At 47.4% G+C, this 13,314-nt stretch overlaps 5 protein-coding genes across 5 annotated transcripts; 3 read left to right on the top strand and 2 right to left on the bottom strand.

Annotated features, from left to right (window-relative positions):
- Positions 1-314: 314 nt before the first annotated feature.
- BHQ10_003378 (uncharacterized protein) lies at positions 315-1,237 on the top strand (the record flags this gene model as incomplete). Its single annotated transcript, XM_040875627.1, has 3 exons — positions 315-558; positions 858-1,123; positions 1,184-1,237. 3 exons carry the CDS (start codon positions 315-317, stop codon positions 1,235-1,237), a joined length of 564 nt encoding a protein of 187 aa, XP_040731882.1.
- Positions 1,238-1,426: 189 nt separating this feature from the next.
- Positions 1,427-4,134, bottom strand: BHQ10_003377 (uncharacterized protein; the record flags this gene model as incomplete). The annotated part of the gene is made up of 3 exons (XM_040875626.1): positions 1,427-3,255; positions 3,310-3,677; positions 3,728-4,134. 3 exons carry the CDS (start codon positions 4,132-4,134, stop codon positions 1,427-1,429), a joined length of 2,604 nt encoding a protein of 867 aa, XP_040731881.1.
- Positions 4,135-5,117: 983 nt separating this feature from the next.
- On the top strand, positions 5,118-6,175 carry BHQ10_003376 (uncharacterized protein; the record flags this gene model as incomplete). The annotated part of the gene is made up of 4 exons (XM_040875625.1): positions 5,118-5,126; positions 5,177-5,476; positions 5,541-5,619; positions 5,673-6,175. The coding sequence occupies 4 exons, from the start codon at positions 5,118-5,120 to the stop codon at positions 6,173-6,175; spliced, it is 891 nt and encodes a 296-aa protein (XP_040731880.1).
- A 403-nt stretch (positions 6,176-6,578) lies between these two features.
- BHQ10_003375 (uncharacterized protein) lies at positions 6,579-7,966 on the top strand (the record flags this gene model as incomplete). The annotated part of the gene is made up of 2 exons (XM_040875624.1): positions 6,579-6,744; positions 7,326-7,966. The coding sequence occupies 2 exons, from the start codon at positions 6,579-6,581 to the stop codon at positions 7,964-7,966; spliced, it is 807 nt and encodes a 268-aa protein (XP_040731879.1).
- Positions 7,967-8,430: 464 nt separating this feature from the next.
- On the bottom strand, positions 8,431-10,765 carry BHQ10_003374 (uncharacterized protein; the record flags this gene model as incomplete). The annotated part of the gene is made up of 3 exons (XM_040875623.1): positions 8,431-8,513; positions 8,654-8,878; positions 8,929-10,765. The coding sequence occupies 3 exons, from the start codon at positions 10,763-10,765 to the stop codon at positions 8,431-8,433; spliced, it is 2,145 nt and encodes a 714-aa protein (XP_040731878.1).
- Between the last annotated feature and the right edge of the window lie 2,549 nt (positions 10,766-13,314).

Here is a 13,314-nt window from a genome sequence, read left to right as displayed (position 1 = left end):
GTTCTCGGGAGAGTTAAACTGACGGTGATGGCCTGAGTCATTTACGTCAGTTTGTTTTTGTACAACGTTTTATCGTATACACATATACACATATACACATATACGGATTTACGGCAGCTAGGGGATTGAGTATTGCAATTGAGGACATTGTGATCAACTGAACTGCATTGTAACGACGAACTCGACAGCGGAAGGAGTGCGACATACAAAGACGACTCCCGGTTTTGGTTCCGGTTCATTGTTTGAGCGTGCCATGCAGTGCGACACCGTCCAGCAGCCTGCACAGCTCCCGACATCCACGATAATTAATTCCAATGGCAACGTTAGTCGGTGACCATGACGACATCCACGACCCAATTTCCCCCCACCCAAGACGCAGTGAAGATAACACCCCGTTCGTAGACGACGAGGACGAACTCCAACCCCAACAAGAGCAACACAACGAAACCCAAAACGAACACGAACAAAGGCTCTCCCGCATAGAAACGAATACCAGCATTAGCAGTCGCCCGCGCGAAGCAACCGAACTAGACGAGATCCGTCGCCTGTCCACGGAGAGTACGTCAGAAGCCTCATTATCATCCGGCGAGTATCGGGTTACGTCCCGAAATAGCGGCGGCGCAACCACCTCCAGCGCTTGTAGACAAGAAAGGCAAAACAGAAAGAATGGAACGAAATGGATACCTGAATCCGTGCGACGGTTCTGGGCGAGGAATGTTACGTTGGAGGTTGCTCATAAGGGGAATAGAGATTACTTCGGTACCTCCATCTCTCAAGATAGTCTGCTTTGATTTTTTACTGATGAAGTATGGGATGGGAAGCACTTGAAAGAACATTCCTAGCCTACATGCGCACAGCCGCCACATTCTCCATCCAGGGCGTCCTCGTCGCGCAGCTCTTCCGCCTGCAATCTTCAAAGTCCTCAGGAGCACCAGGAGGGCCTTCTTCGCGCTTAAAATTTGCGTCTGTCGCTGTTCCGCTTAGTGTCGCGTATCAGACCTGCGCAATTTTGGTGGCGTTGTTGGGCGCGTATCGGTTTTGGAGGCAGCAGAATGCGATTGCGAGGGGGAAGGTGTTGTCTGGTGGGTGGGAGATACATGGGATTGGGTTTATGACTTTTGTTGTAAGTTGCTTCTTTTCAACCCTTCATATTCTGTGTGTTGGTGCTAGGCTGACGATATAGGCTGGGGTGACGTTACTGTCGCTCGCGATTGTGATCATTGTAGAGACTAATTGATGCTGGGTGAACTAATGAATTAATGACTTTCTTCATTTGTACATATTTCGGTTTAGGGCTAGCATACTGTATGCAGCTAATTTATATATTTTCGATAAATCTCTCATTAATATGTTCGTAACGCATGGTCGTATAAATGCATCTTTTTGATATGTCAATAAATTTCAGACATAGTAGCGAGAGAAAAAGTCATTTTGATGACTTCGATATGATAGCACCGTGAATATCAATTTTCTCGATGAATACTTCGTCAGACCCGCCATCAGCATCATAAAGATCAACCTCTCTTAGTCGATACTTTTCTTTGACAAGTCGACCAATCGCAGTCTCCCAGATCTTACATATTTCAGGAAGATCGGGCTCACTGACAGGGTCAAATGGGCTGGCTTTCGCGTCCCCGTCTCTGCAAGAACCAGAGTGGTTGACTTCGGCCAGATACTTGCAGTGGTGAGTCAGCTGCAGCAAAGATATATCGAGCTTCACACCAAGATTGTGAATATCAAATCCCTTAGGAATGTTTTCCAGTGGTAGACGATTTGTGGGTATACGCTTCAACTTCTTGGTTGCATCATTCGCTTTGGCTCGTAACGCGGATTGATGTCGCATCAAATATGTGCGGGGGTCACTCTCCTGCATCGTTAACACGTCGGTTGAAGCTGATTGTACTTTCTGAGGCGGATCTAGTTGGCTTTGCTGGCTATATTCTGAGAGCGTCGCTCTGGCTGCTAGATAGCGATTCTTGTGCGGAGAGTTTAATGTGTGTTGACTGTCCGCTTGACTGGCTAAATACTGCCGTCGAAGCTGCTTACGATGAGCAATATTGGCTTCTTTTTTTCTCCGCTCAAAGTCTAGTGCTCTTTCCGTATCTTGACTACTGAACAAGCTTTGATCGTCTGGAAGACTACGGTGCAGTCGTGCGGACCATTCTTCCATGACTGGAAACTCCTGTCTTTTCTCCGATTGCACATTTGAGGGCTCGGTATTGGGAGACAATATGAGTTGGTGTTTTTCTTTCGATTTGGTTGCAAGAGGTAGTTTGAATGACTTATTGGGTATTCGTGAAGTATCCTCGATCATGTCGTCAAGATCATCAAGCATAACGCTTTCAGTTTCAGATTCGTCATCTAATACCTCTCCAGGTGAAGTGTTTGACAAAGTTGACCCGGAGTTTCTCACAAACCACGTATCGAGTGATCCATTTCCATAGCGTTCCCGGTCGCGCTCCCTTGACGCTTTGGTATAGCCATTTGAACCTCGACCACCTCTTGTAGATGACGAGATGGACCTAGGCGGGACTTGAACATCTTCTGGAGAGGAGGGAGAACATGCGCTTGAGTCAGAAGGGCTTGACTGGGTAGCCGCCGCATTTGGCCCGCTGCTAGACCTGAAACCTGGTCTCGTTGGCGTAACGAATTGAGTCACTTTGTTTGATTTCGGGGACCGGTGGAAAAAGTGAGTTTTGGCAATAGACCAAGGATTGAGGCCATTATCATCCGATCCTGTTTGACGAGACTCTGATTGTGACGGATCATAGTCATCTGTGAATGGGTCTGCCTGTGCTGGCCTATTTGTCACTGGAGTAGTCTTACTCTGATTTGTAAATGCAGGAATTCGATTTGTTGCAGGCGGAGAAACTGGTTCTCGTGCAGTGGGTTGTCGTAACAAAACATTAAACCCCGTGACAGAAGTATATTCTTTCCCCGTAATGTCAGAAGTTTTCTGCAGCTCTCCATAGGTTGCTTTAAATAGCTCTTCGATTGTCTGAATTAGCTGTTCTCGCTCTGCAAACAAGACGTCGTCCTTTGCAGGCTCTACATTCACGTCGTATGCTCCTGGCGAGCATGAAATATGCAGATTGAGAAATGGATCATTCAGCGCTGAAATCCCCTTTGTTTTTGCGGTAGAGCGAATGTACGACTTGTATAGTTTGATAATCTCCTTTGCTGTACCTCCGTCGGAGGATAGCGGGCGGCCATCCACAGAAATATACTGATTGGAACCACCGATTTTGGAAAAGTCTGCGGTCATTAGTACTGATGTACAACGTCGAGAGTCTGTGGATGAAGATTTACCAGCATCGACTTTCGGGAAATAAGCAAGTAGCTTGACTAATAGGTCGGATTCCTCCGCATCTTCAGGCCAAGTCTTGCATGCGCACTGCCCAGCGATCTCCACTCCGACCACCTTGCGAGAAGCATCAACAATGCTTGCCGTCGGGGATGGCGCATAAGTCCAATTATCCTTATCGGTCTTGCTGTTTAAAACTTTGAGTGATAAACGCGTGTAGGGCCTCGCCATCGCATAAGCTTGGAGTAGCTTCTTGATTTTAGTAATGGTCTTGGATGCGGACTTGACAGCAGTCTGTCTTCTGACAGGAATCTTCTTCAAGAAACCGTTCAGACATACCATAGTCCCGACAGGATGAGACGCTTTCTCCGTGCTACGCGATCAGCATGGTCATACAAGAAGCTATTGTGTAGACATGCTTACCTGACTAGCTCTCCCGCCGCATCATACTTCAACACCGAAGCCACGACATCATTCTTTGTTCTCGTCGTTACAGTAAGCACATCCACCATATCAGCAGCACTCGCAAGTGCCACTCCACGAAAACCCAGGGACTGGCCGCCGACATTCCTCAAATCATCAAGCGTCTGAATTTTGCTTGTATACGCTCTCTTGCATAAGTTCTCAAAATCTTCCGGAGGGACGCCGTGGCCATTATCCTTGACTTGTATCAGATCAAGAGTGTTTGGGGAGATTTCTACCGTGATGGATGTTGCGCCTGCATCTAGGMCGTTGTCAATCAGTTCCTTGACGACGGCGCAGGGATCCGGGAGGATGGAAGTTGAGCCGATTGCCTGGGCCGTGGAAGGTGGCAGGGCGGCAATTGGCATTTTTCTAGGTCATTCTGTTGCCTGTAGAGGAGTCTGATCAAATGATGTTCGAGAAGGTCGTTGGGCGGGATGAGTCTGTCGAAGGTGCGATGATGAAATAGGAAGGAGCGTCCCGGGAACGCGAGCGACACGCGAAGTCATGTGATATAATTGGTAGTTGGCCAATATATGAGAATGTTTGTTACTTTTTCATAATCAAATTTATAGTCGGAGAAGTTACACCAAAAAAGAGACTCGTAGAGAATAAACACATCTGGAAATATTTTGTAGTCGATAATGTGAGACATCGATGCCTGACAAACTAGGCACTTACGAGAAGATGATTTGTCTTCCGCCAAGCTGACCAACTTTCACCCATTAACATACACAACACATCCCCTGAACAACAATGCAGATATCATGGCCGGCGAATCGCTCAATATCGGCTTCCTTKTAAYCCCCGCCGTTACTGCACTCATAAGTTTCCTTTCATACTCCTCTCAATTCTTGTTCCTATTTCTCGAACCGGGCCCACTCACCAAGGCCGAAACATGGAAGTTTAATGCGCTGGTAACTTCTATATGGATTTGTTATTATCGAGCTTGCACAGTCGATCCTGGCTGTGTGCCGAAGGACTGGGCTCCGAATGATAAGTTGTCTGCAAATCAAAGAGATGTTAAAATTGATGGGGATGGGTCTACGCGGCAGAGATGGTGTAGGAAGTGTGCGGCTTTTAAGCCGCCGAGAGCGCATCACTGCAAGATATGTCAGCGGTTTGTTGCTCTTACCTTGAATGTCATCAGGATTGAATAATAAAAACAGGTTGCTAATTTGCCATCAGATGTATACCAAAAATGGACCATCACTGCCCCTGGACACGCAACTGCGTTTCTCACTTTACGCTTCCGCACTTTGTGCGGTTCCTGTTCTATGCAGTCGTTTCAATGATATACCTTGAGTCGTTCATTTTCACCCGAGTCGGCATAATCTGGGAGAATAGAAATATGCCCAGCGTGCGTCTCCCTCTGCAAAATTCAAGACTTTCACTAACTTGACCGAATAGTACTTAGGCCCCAGCATCCCAGCTCTGTGCCACCTGTTCATCCTGCTGGTCGTAAATAGTCTGACACTATTCGCTCTTTTTGTCTTGTTAGTGCGCAGTCTCTGGGCCATAGGTGCCAACGTCACCACCATCGAGTCCTGGGAGATTGAGCGGCACAAGACGCTGCTTCGGCGAGCGAGGTACTTTGGCGGTTACTTGGATGGACCCGATGGGATGAAAGTAAGAATTCGGAAGCAAGAGTTTCCGTATGATGTTGGTATTCTGAGCAATGTCAAAGCTGGGATGGGTGGGAGTTGGAATGTATGTCCCCCTTTATATTATTCAACGATGGTAATTGGTTTGTGCTGACATGGTTTGTATCAAGTTTCTTAGCTGGTTCTGGCCCCTCGCAAGGACGCCAGATAGGAAATCTGGTCTTGAGTTTGAAGTCAATGAATTCGAGGGTAATACACTGCCAATCATCCGAAAAAATAATTTTCTTGCTAACACGGTCTAGATCCAAATCTATCCTGGCCACCGCCAGATCCAGACCGCATTCCACGCAAATCGCGACCAATCTTATCATCAACCGATCCATTCACAATTCCGCATTTCGACTCTCCAGCCGATGAAATGGCTGCCTTTAGACAACGTCAACAGGAAGATCTAGCTCGTAGAGCAGGAGTGGTCAATGATGATAGTGCCGACGGCGGTATCAGGCGGCGAAGGAAGTTTCACGAACGATACAAGAACAACAACAAATCGTCAAACACAGGCGCCGAGTCTGAGGCTGAAGTTGCCGAAGAAGAAGACTCAGAAGGCAACGAGATCGAGGATGATGAGCAGCATTTTAATTCCGAAGTCAATGAGCACATTGAGGTTGATGAAGGTGAGGAAGCGTGGCGAAATGCAGAAGGGGAGAGACTAGACGATTTCGGGGTCGATGAGGATGTGGAGTTTTACGATGAGGAGGATCTGCCGTTGTCTGTTCTGAGGGAGAGGATTAAAGCTGGTTTGTAAATTAGATTTCTATCGGATCGCGTATGAGAAGAAAATAAATTCGTTGTAAGCAAGAGCAAGAACCAAAATACGCTCAACTGACCAATCAGGAAGGCATGCTCATATCAACATTTATTCGACAAATATGTATGCTCATTGTTCCATCCCATCGGTCTAGTTCATTTTTGGTTAGAAATGCGCAATCGATCTACTAAAAATCGCGCTATCTCACGCCGAACTGACAGCTTCAACAGCCAATCGCATCTGCGTACCTAGTTCGTGGGGTCATAGATAACTACGCAAACAATACAACCACCTAGGTACATTATAAATCTGCCATCCCACCTTCAGTTCCTCGTTTCTTCAATTCTTCAGTCTCTTCCACATCAATCGCACACAAATTACCCACCAATTGAGAGATAAAATGGGCGACGCAGGCATCTTCCACGGTGGCGACCACCTCCTCATCCTACGCTTCTCAAACTGGCCGGAGGCATGGCTCGACGGTATCCGACGCCGATTCCCACATTTGGAGATTACGAGTTTGCAGGTTGATACTAGTAAATCTGTTGAAGAGAACGTTCCAAGTGGTATGCTTCCCGCCTGTATTCACTGCAATGATTGATAAATAACCATAATATAACATGGTTGAAATGGGTTGGAGTGGCGCTAAATTGTGTATATAGACATCCTCGAAAAGGCAACTGTAATCGCTCTGAACACCCAGCGTCATCTGCCTTTGCCGGAGAGTGTGCCAAAGTACCCCCTCCTCCCTCTCCCTCCTCTTACCTTCCCTCCAAACCTCAACTAACGTGTATTGGGGGAAAAGTATAAAATTAGTACACACTTTCTCGGCCGGCGCAGACGGCCTAATTAACGAACCCTACATCACAGACACAAMCCTGCCGCTAACCACCAGCTCGGGCATCCACGGCCCACCAATTTCTGAATATGTTTTACTGAATTGGCTTGTAAACTCGAAACATTACACCAGTCTGTACGAAGCGCAGAAAAGACATGAATGGATTGGCAGGAAATATGCGTCTGTGCGGCAGAGTGATCATGCAGGTAAAAGAGTGGCTATTCTGGGGTATGGGAGTATTGGGCGGTCGAGTCAGTCTTTTCCTTTTCTTCATGTGTGGCTGATGGGGGCTGATGTTTTGGGGGACAGTTGGGAGAATAGCATCCTCCCTCGGCGCAAAGGTCTACGCGTACACAGCGTCAGCAAAGTCCACGCCGGAATCGCGTAAAGATAAAGGGTATATTGTGCCCGGCACAGGCGATCCCGATGGTACTATCCCTGTTGCATGGCACCACGGCACCACGAAAGCCGAACTGCGCCAGTTTCTGAAGGACACGAAACCAGACCATGTTGTTATTTCACTGCCGTTAACGGCTGCGACGCTCCACCTGTTTGATAAAGAGGAGTTTGAGGTTTGGTCTGATTCTTTATCCCCCCCTTCATCCTCATCAAAAACACCATCTTCATCGTTGGAGGGAGGGGATGACTTCCCGCCGAGAAAAGGCTTCCTGACAAATATATCCCGCGGCAAAATCGTCAACACCGACGCACTCGTCACCGCGCTCAATAGTCAGCAAATCCGTGGCGCGGCGCTGGACGTTACTGACCCAGAACCACTACCGGCTGATCATCCGCTGTGGGATGCGGACAACGTACAGATCAGTCCGCATATCAGCTGGTCAGGTGAAGAATATTTTTTGCGTGCTTTAGATGTCTTGCAGCTCAATTTAGAGCGCTTGGAAAATGGGCAAGAGTTGGTTAATCAATTTCAGAGGCGGAGGGGTTATTAGTCGTGTATATAGTATATATACATCCATCGATATAGAAACAGAGTGGTAAGTAATTCATGCAAACTCTCATTGTATGTACTATCGCACCCGGGTACATGTACCGACTATGTATTATCAAAATTCCAAAATCAAGACAAGTGCTCATGAGACAGTATTAGGCAATGGTAGAGACAGAAAACGGAAAGAACAACCCTCCAAACCATGATTTTGTGCAGGTTAAACGCCAAAGGTCGAAAACGAAGATGATTATCTTGCTGTGCATTATATATAGCGTGGATTCGAGTTAAATGCAAATCAAGAAATAAAGAAGGAATGAATAAAGAAAAACTCCCATATGCTGGAATCAAATCTTGAAAAGCTTTTTGGCTCATCGGTTTGATCGGAAAAAAGTGGGTGAAACCGAAGGGAAATGTTCGTGTTTTATTGTCGTATTCACAACACGTACGAAAGCATGAAAAGCAACATTATGTAGGCTCAGGGCCTAGGTGTATATCCCGTTGGATGTAGCCGAAGCGCATGAACTTGAAGATCGTGACATGTTCGAAATCTGTCGTAGCAGCCAGAGATCAACCCCGGGACTGTGTTGACAAGCTAAGCAGCTCAAAATATGCCGAATAACTTCTTATTTGTTTTATCCTCTGCAAAACGGTTAGTACGCTGCTCAAGTACGTCGAAATTACAACTCACTCTTCTCATTTGAAGGCCGTCTTTCGGTCTTCTTTTTCGATTTGGCCGCCGACATGGGGTTGGCTCCCTCTGAAGCGGCCTGAATTGCCGCCAGTCTGTGCTTGGCTCTCTCCTCTCCCTGATCTGCCGCCTTCACATACCAGACATTGGCTTCGAGCGGGTCGCGTCGACACCCTATGCCACTCTCCGTAAAGAACCCTACAGTATATTGAGCTTTGGCGAGTCCTGGACTTCATTAGCACGTGGATAAAATCACGATCATAGAATAATTCTACCTTGTTCTGCGGCTCGGCGAGCCCACTCGTACGCTTCTGCCTCGTCCCGCTCGAGGATAGGTTCCGCGCCGAGCAAGTACCACGCACATAGCGCCATCTGAGCCTGCGGGTGATCAAGCTGAGCAGCCGCGGTGTAGAAATGTATACTCAGCGCCGGATCGTGAGGACAGCCCAACTGTCCGTGCTCGTATGCCTCTCCCATGCGAAAGTTGGCGTCCCTATTACCAAGATCGGCTGATCGGGTGTATAATTGAGCAGCATACGACTCATCCTTGAAGATATCTTGACCATATCCTTGTTCATGTAACAACCCTAGTTCGTAAGGAGCAGCGTTGTACTGCATATCAGCCGTATCGGCAGCCCGCTTCAACCATTTCAAACCTTCTCGCTCTCGTTTTCCTAATCCCAGATCACCTGCGAGACATGCTCGAGCAAGCCGAAGCATAGCACCAGGATGATTTTTCGTAGCAGCCGTTCGGTAGAAATTAGCTGCTTTAGGTCCGTCGGTTCTGCAACCCCAACCAAACTCGTTACATAGCCCAGCCCGGTATGAGGCTTCGGCGTGACCATGTTTACTCGCAGCCACAAATAAAGGCAGTGCCCGGTCGTAGTCCTGTTTGCCTTTACTGAAAAGGCCAGATGAGAATCCATCTCCAAGATAATACTGCGCAAAAGGGTAACTGCGATCTGCAAGCCTCTGTAAAATTGCCTTTGCCTCGAGTAGTAAGCGGGATTTCGTAACGTCAGGCGCATCTTTCTGTTTGTCCACTGAAACTGGTGTAATACCATCTTCATCGGTGTACAATTCTTGAATGGCACTGATCATAAACACCGCAAACTCATATTGCACGGCTGGATCGTTGGTTTTTTTGACATTCGCGAGGTACATCTCAAATGTTTGCTTCTGACTTAACAACGAGATGTTATTCCCAAGCAGCATTCGCAAGTGATCATTGTCCTTGGTGGCTGGCGATGGCACTTGTTGTGGATACGGCGTGTTCAACAACTCGACATATGTTGATTTGGGGCGGGAATCTGGTGAATGACCAGACACATTACGACCGTGTGGCGAGCGAGCTCGAAGGTCGGATGTAGAAGAATAAACAGACATTGGGCGTGAGGTTCCGAAAGCTCCCTGTCGCGGGGAGAGTAGTTGATTCGTCTGAGGAAGATACTCTGTAGACGACGAGCCAGAGTGTCGTCCGGTGGGAGAGTCACGGAGAGGTCGATGGTGATACTGTAGAGGTTGGTAGTCCATTTGCTGTGAGCTCGATAAACTGGCCTCTGACGAATTGGAATTATGATAGGTTTGTGCAACTCCTTGCTGGTCGGCAGGTGCCTGTTTCGATCCGTCCTCCTTCTCATTACCGACTAATGACCACGATCCGGTGCTGGCGGAAGTATGACGATCAGCTATAGTCTGCGCAGATGCTGCAGGTATGGAATCAACTCGAGGTGGCAAAGTAGATCTCGTTGTCGAAGCTGGCGCCGGATCCGAAAGGTTTATTGTGGAAAAACGCGAGTCCAGGTCATAGCTGGAGCCTTCAATCACAGCGCTAAAGCCCTGGGGATCAAACGCGGAGCCGTCGATATGCACGGGAGACTGCGGAGAACGTTGGATGTGTGCTTCATGGTTGATGTTTAAAGCAGACACCGGGGGCGATTTCTTGCGTATTTCGTAAGTAGCAGATTGCTCTCCTACATTCTCATGGCCAGGAATGGCTGGAGGGTCGTATGAAGGTGGCTGCGGCGGAGGCGATGCTCGTAGGTATACCGGCGGCGGAGGGGATATCGAAGAAGGACGGACCAAGGTGTCACCGACTGGGCTGGCCATCATGGCTCAATTCTCTTCTCCGGATGGAGTGAACTGAGATAGCAGATCACTGCCGGATAGTGACCGAGGTTTGTGAAGATTTCGTGTAGATCGTTGTTGCTAGATCATAGGGTTGGTGACAGGAAGGGTAGTAGATGAGACGTTAGGAGTGTGAATGATCAAAGAACTGCAACGAATGACACAATCGAATTGACGCGGTAATTTTTTGATTGGCGATGCGACTTGACGAGACGAGCGATCGCTTGAACGAAGGTGGTGGAATAATGTACAATTAGCCTCTGTGCTGACAGAGTAGAGAAAAGGCGCTCCGTTTCCTTGGAATGTGACGGTGGACCCTGCAACAGTGGTAGTGAAGTCAGTGCATTGATTGATGTCGACGCCTTCACCATGTAAATTCTGTACGGAAAAAACAGAAAAATGAAGGCGAGGAAAAATAAGAAGCAGAAACCGAGTCCACCGAAAGTAAAGTACAAATTGCTCACCGACACAGACGCAGGTACTTGCTGAGGGGAGCGGGTTGCATTCAACCTTGGAAGAACGGTCTCACTTTTGCACAGATCTCTTCTTAGGCGCTGACACTAACAGGCAGAGGTTGTCAGAAGCGAATGGAAAGATGTACTCTGGAAGTTTGACGACAATCGACCACTAAACGAGGGAAGGGTGATTTGTCGAGGTTGCCGTGGAAGTTGGAAAGGGAAGAAGATGACGAGGGATGGAGAGGTCATAAGAGGAAGGAAGGTTGCTTTGGCGGGCTGGCTGAGTGACGGAAGCGGAAGGACTTTAACAAGACCAGCACTTTTTCTGGCAATGTTTATTTCTCTAGTCAGTAGTAAGAACTGTTTAGCTTTCTGTTTTAGTAAGGCTGTGCTTGTTGCAGAATTTGCCTTGCCATGAGCCATGTCAACCAGACTTGACTGCTACGAGTGTGTTCGGGATATGTACGGCTCCAGACAATTTTCAGTCTTACCACATATGAACCTCAAGTTACGAAAGTGGCATATTCACTGCCTGAATGGGCGGTGACTTTAAAGTTTAATTGATTTGAGCTGTATACTAAGCCAGGATGCTCAATGCGATTATGTGTACATATGCATCTGCCCCAGCAAAAACAACAGGCAGAATCGCAATCTGATCTGAGAATGGTGGCGGGGCTTACGGCATTCTCCATGTAGCCGTTTACTGCGAGCTGCTGCAAACTACAGCACGAAATACGGGGCTCGTTTATTTCCTTTTTCTGCCCGTTCAGTTGAGATCTCCACCTGAGCTTTGCTGAAACTTGGATCCGAGTCACTGCTGAAATGTTCGTCCCATGGAACGGCACAGGTACTTTGCTGCCAACCACCAAGACTACATCTACGCATCATACAATCTGTTGAGCAGCACTGAGAAGAATACAAAATATGAAGATGTTCAGGAGCTCTCCATCGAACAGCCGAAATAGTATGGATCTTCGATGGTGATCACGGCTCCAGCTTCCAAGATCATCAACCAATGAACATCCGTGTATTCAGCTCGGTAGCGATGACGAAGTCTTAATGGTATTTGACACAAGCATTGTCGCACAGCTGCACATAGAAATTAGTGATATTCAACAACGACGGCCCTTATGAAGCATGGAAGTTAGAAGTGTAACTACTGGCTCAGTACGTACTGAGTTGCCTCCGTCGATGTTACACGTAAGACTAAGCTGGCCCTGTCAGGTGGGGCTGCGAAGGTGAAATTCTTTCCTTCTTCTCGTCTTCTCCTGATACGCCCCTTCAACCTCGTGTCTGCGTGTGCTGATCCTGTAAGCTCATTGATATTCGCTGTGGATACTTGAGGTGCTTCTCCCTGAAACTTCATTGTCATAAGGCAGAATTGTTTTCTTTCTTAGAGTCCAACACAGCCCTCAGCTTCAAGCCTCAAGCCTCAAGCCTCAACAAATTGGTTGAGCACTCGCTGCTTACGAACAAACCTTAAAGTCTAAAAACTTCTGATTTACGGCTTCCCCTCGTTAATCTCTCGCATCAATTGGTCGAATAATTTCCAATTTACCCCCTGAACAAGAGTGAAAATGCATTATGCCAACAGACTAGATATGATGCGGCCTAGTAAGTGTGGTGTCTAAGACACTTGGACATTTTAGCACCTCTTAGCCCTCTTCATTAATTTTCATATGTAGCTGTCCCGGCCTCCGGACTTGATCAATTTTTCATCTAGGCGGCTCTGCTGTATACGTACACACCAAGCGAGTGCTCAATCTGATTCTTGAATCATGTAGTATCCACTTATTCATCCTGCACCAAGACATGTCTTGCAAATTTCCCTATGAATTGGCGTATGTGCATAAGACGCGTCACCAAACCAACGTCAATATCGACAATAAGTTTCTCCTTATTAAATTTTTAAAATATTGAGGCGGCTTGGCGATAATGAGGTAATTTCTTCTCTGGCTGCGCGAGATGCCTAAAGCGAACAAATTTTAAACCTTGGAGAGGCTCCAAAGGTCAGTGGCTTGACTGGCTTGGCATCGCCGAAACGGAGATTATTTCCCCTAACCGACTGTTTTTGTA

Source organism: Talaromyces amestolkiae (genome assembly GCF_001896365.1).
Source record: "Talaromyces amestolkiae strain CIB chromosome Unknown scaffold5.1, whole genome shotgun sequence".
Lineage (NCBI taxonomy): Eukaryota > Fungi > Ascomycota > Eurotiomycetes > Eurotiales > Trichocomaceae > Talaromyces > Talaromyces amestolkiae.
Note: the sequence above shows the minus strand (reverse complement) of the source record. Positions and strands in the feature narration are given on the sequence as shown.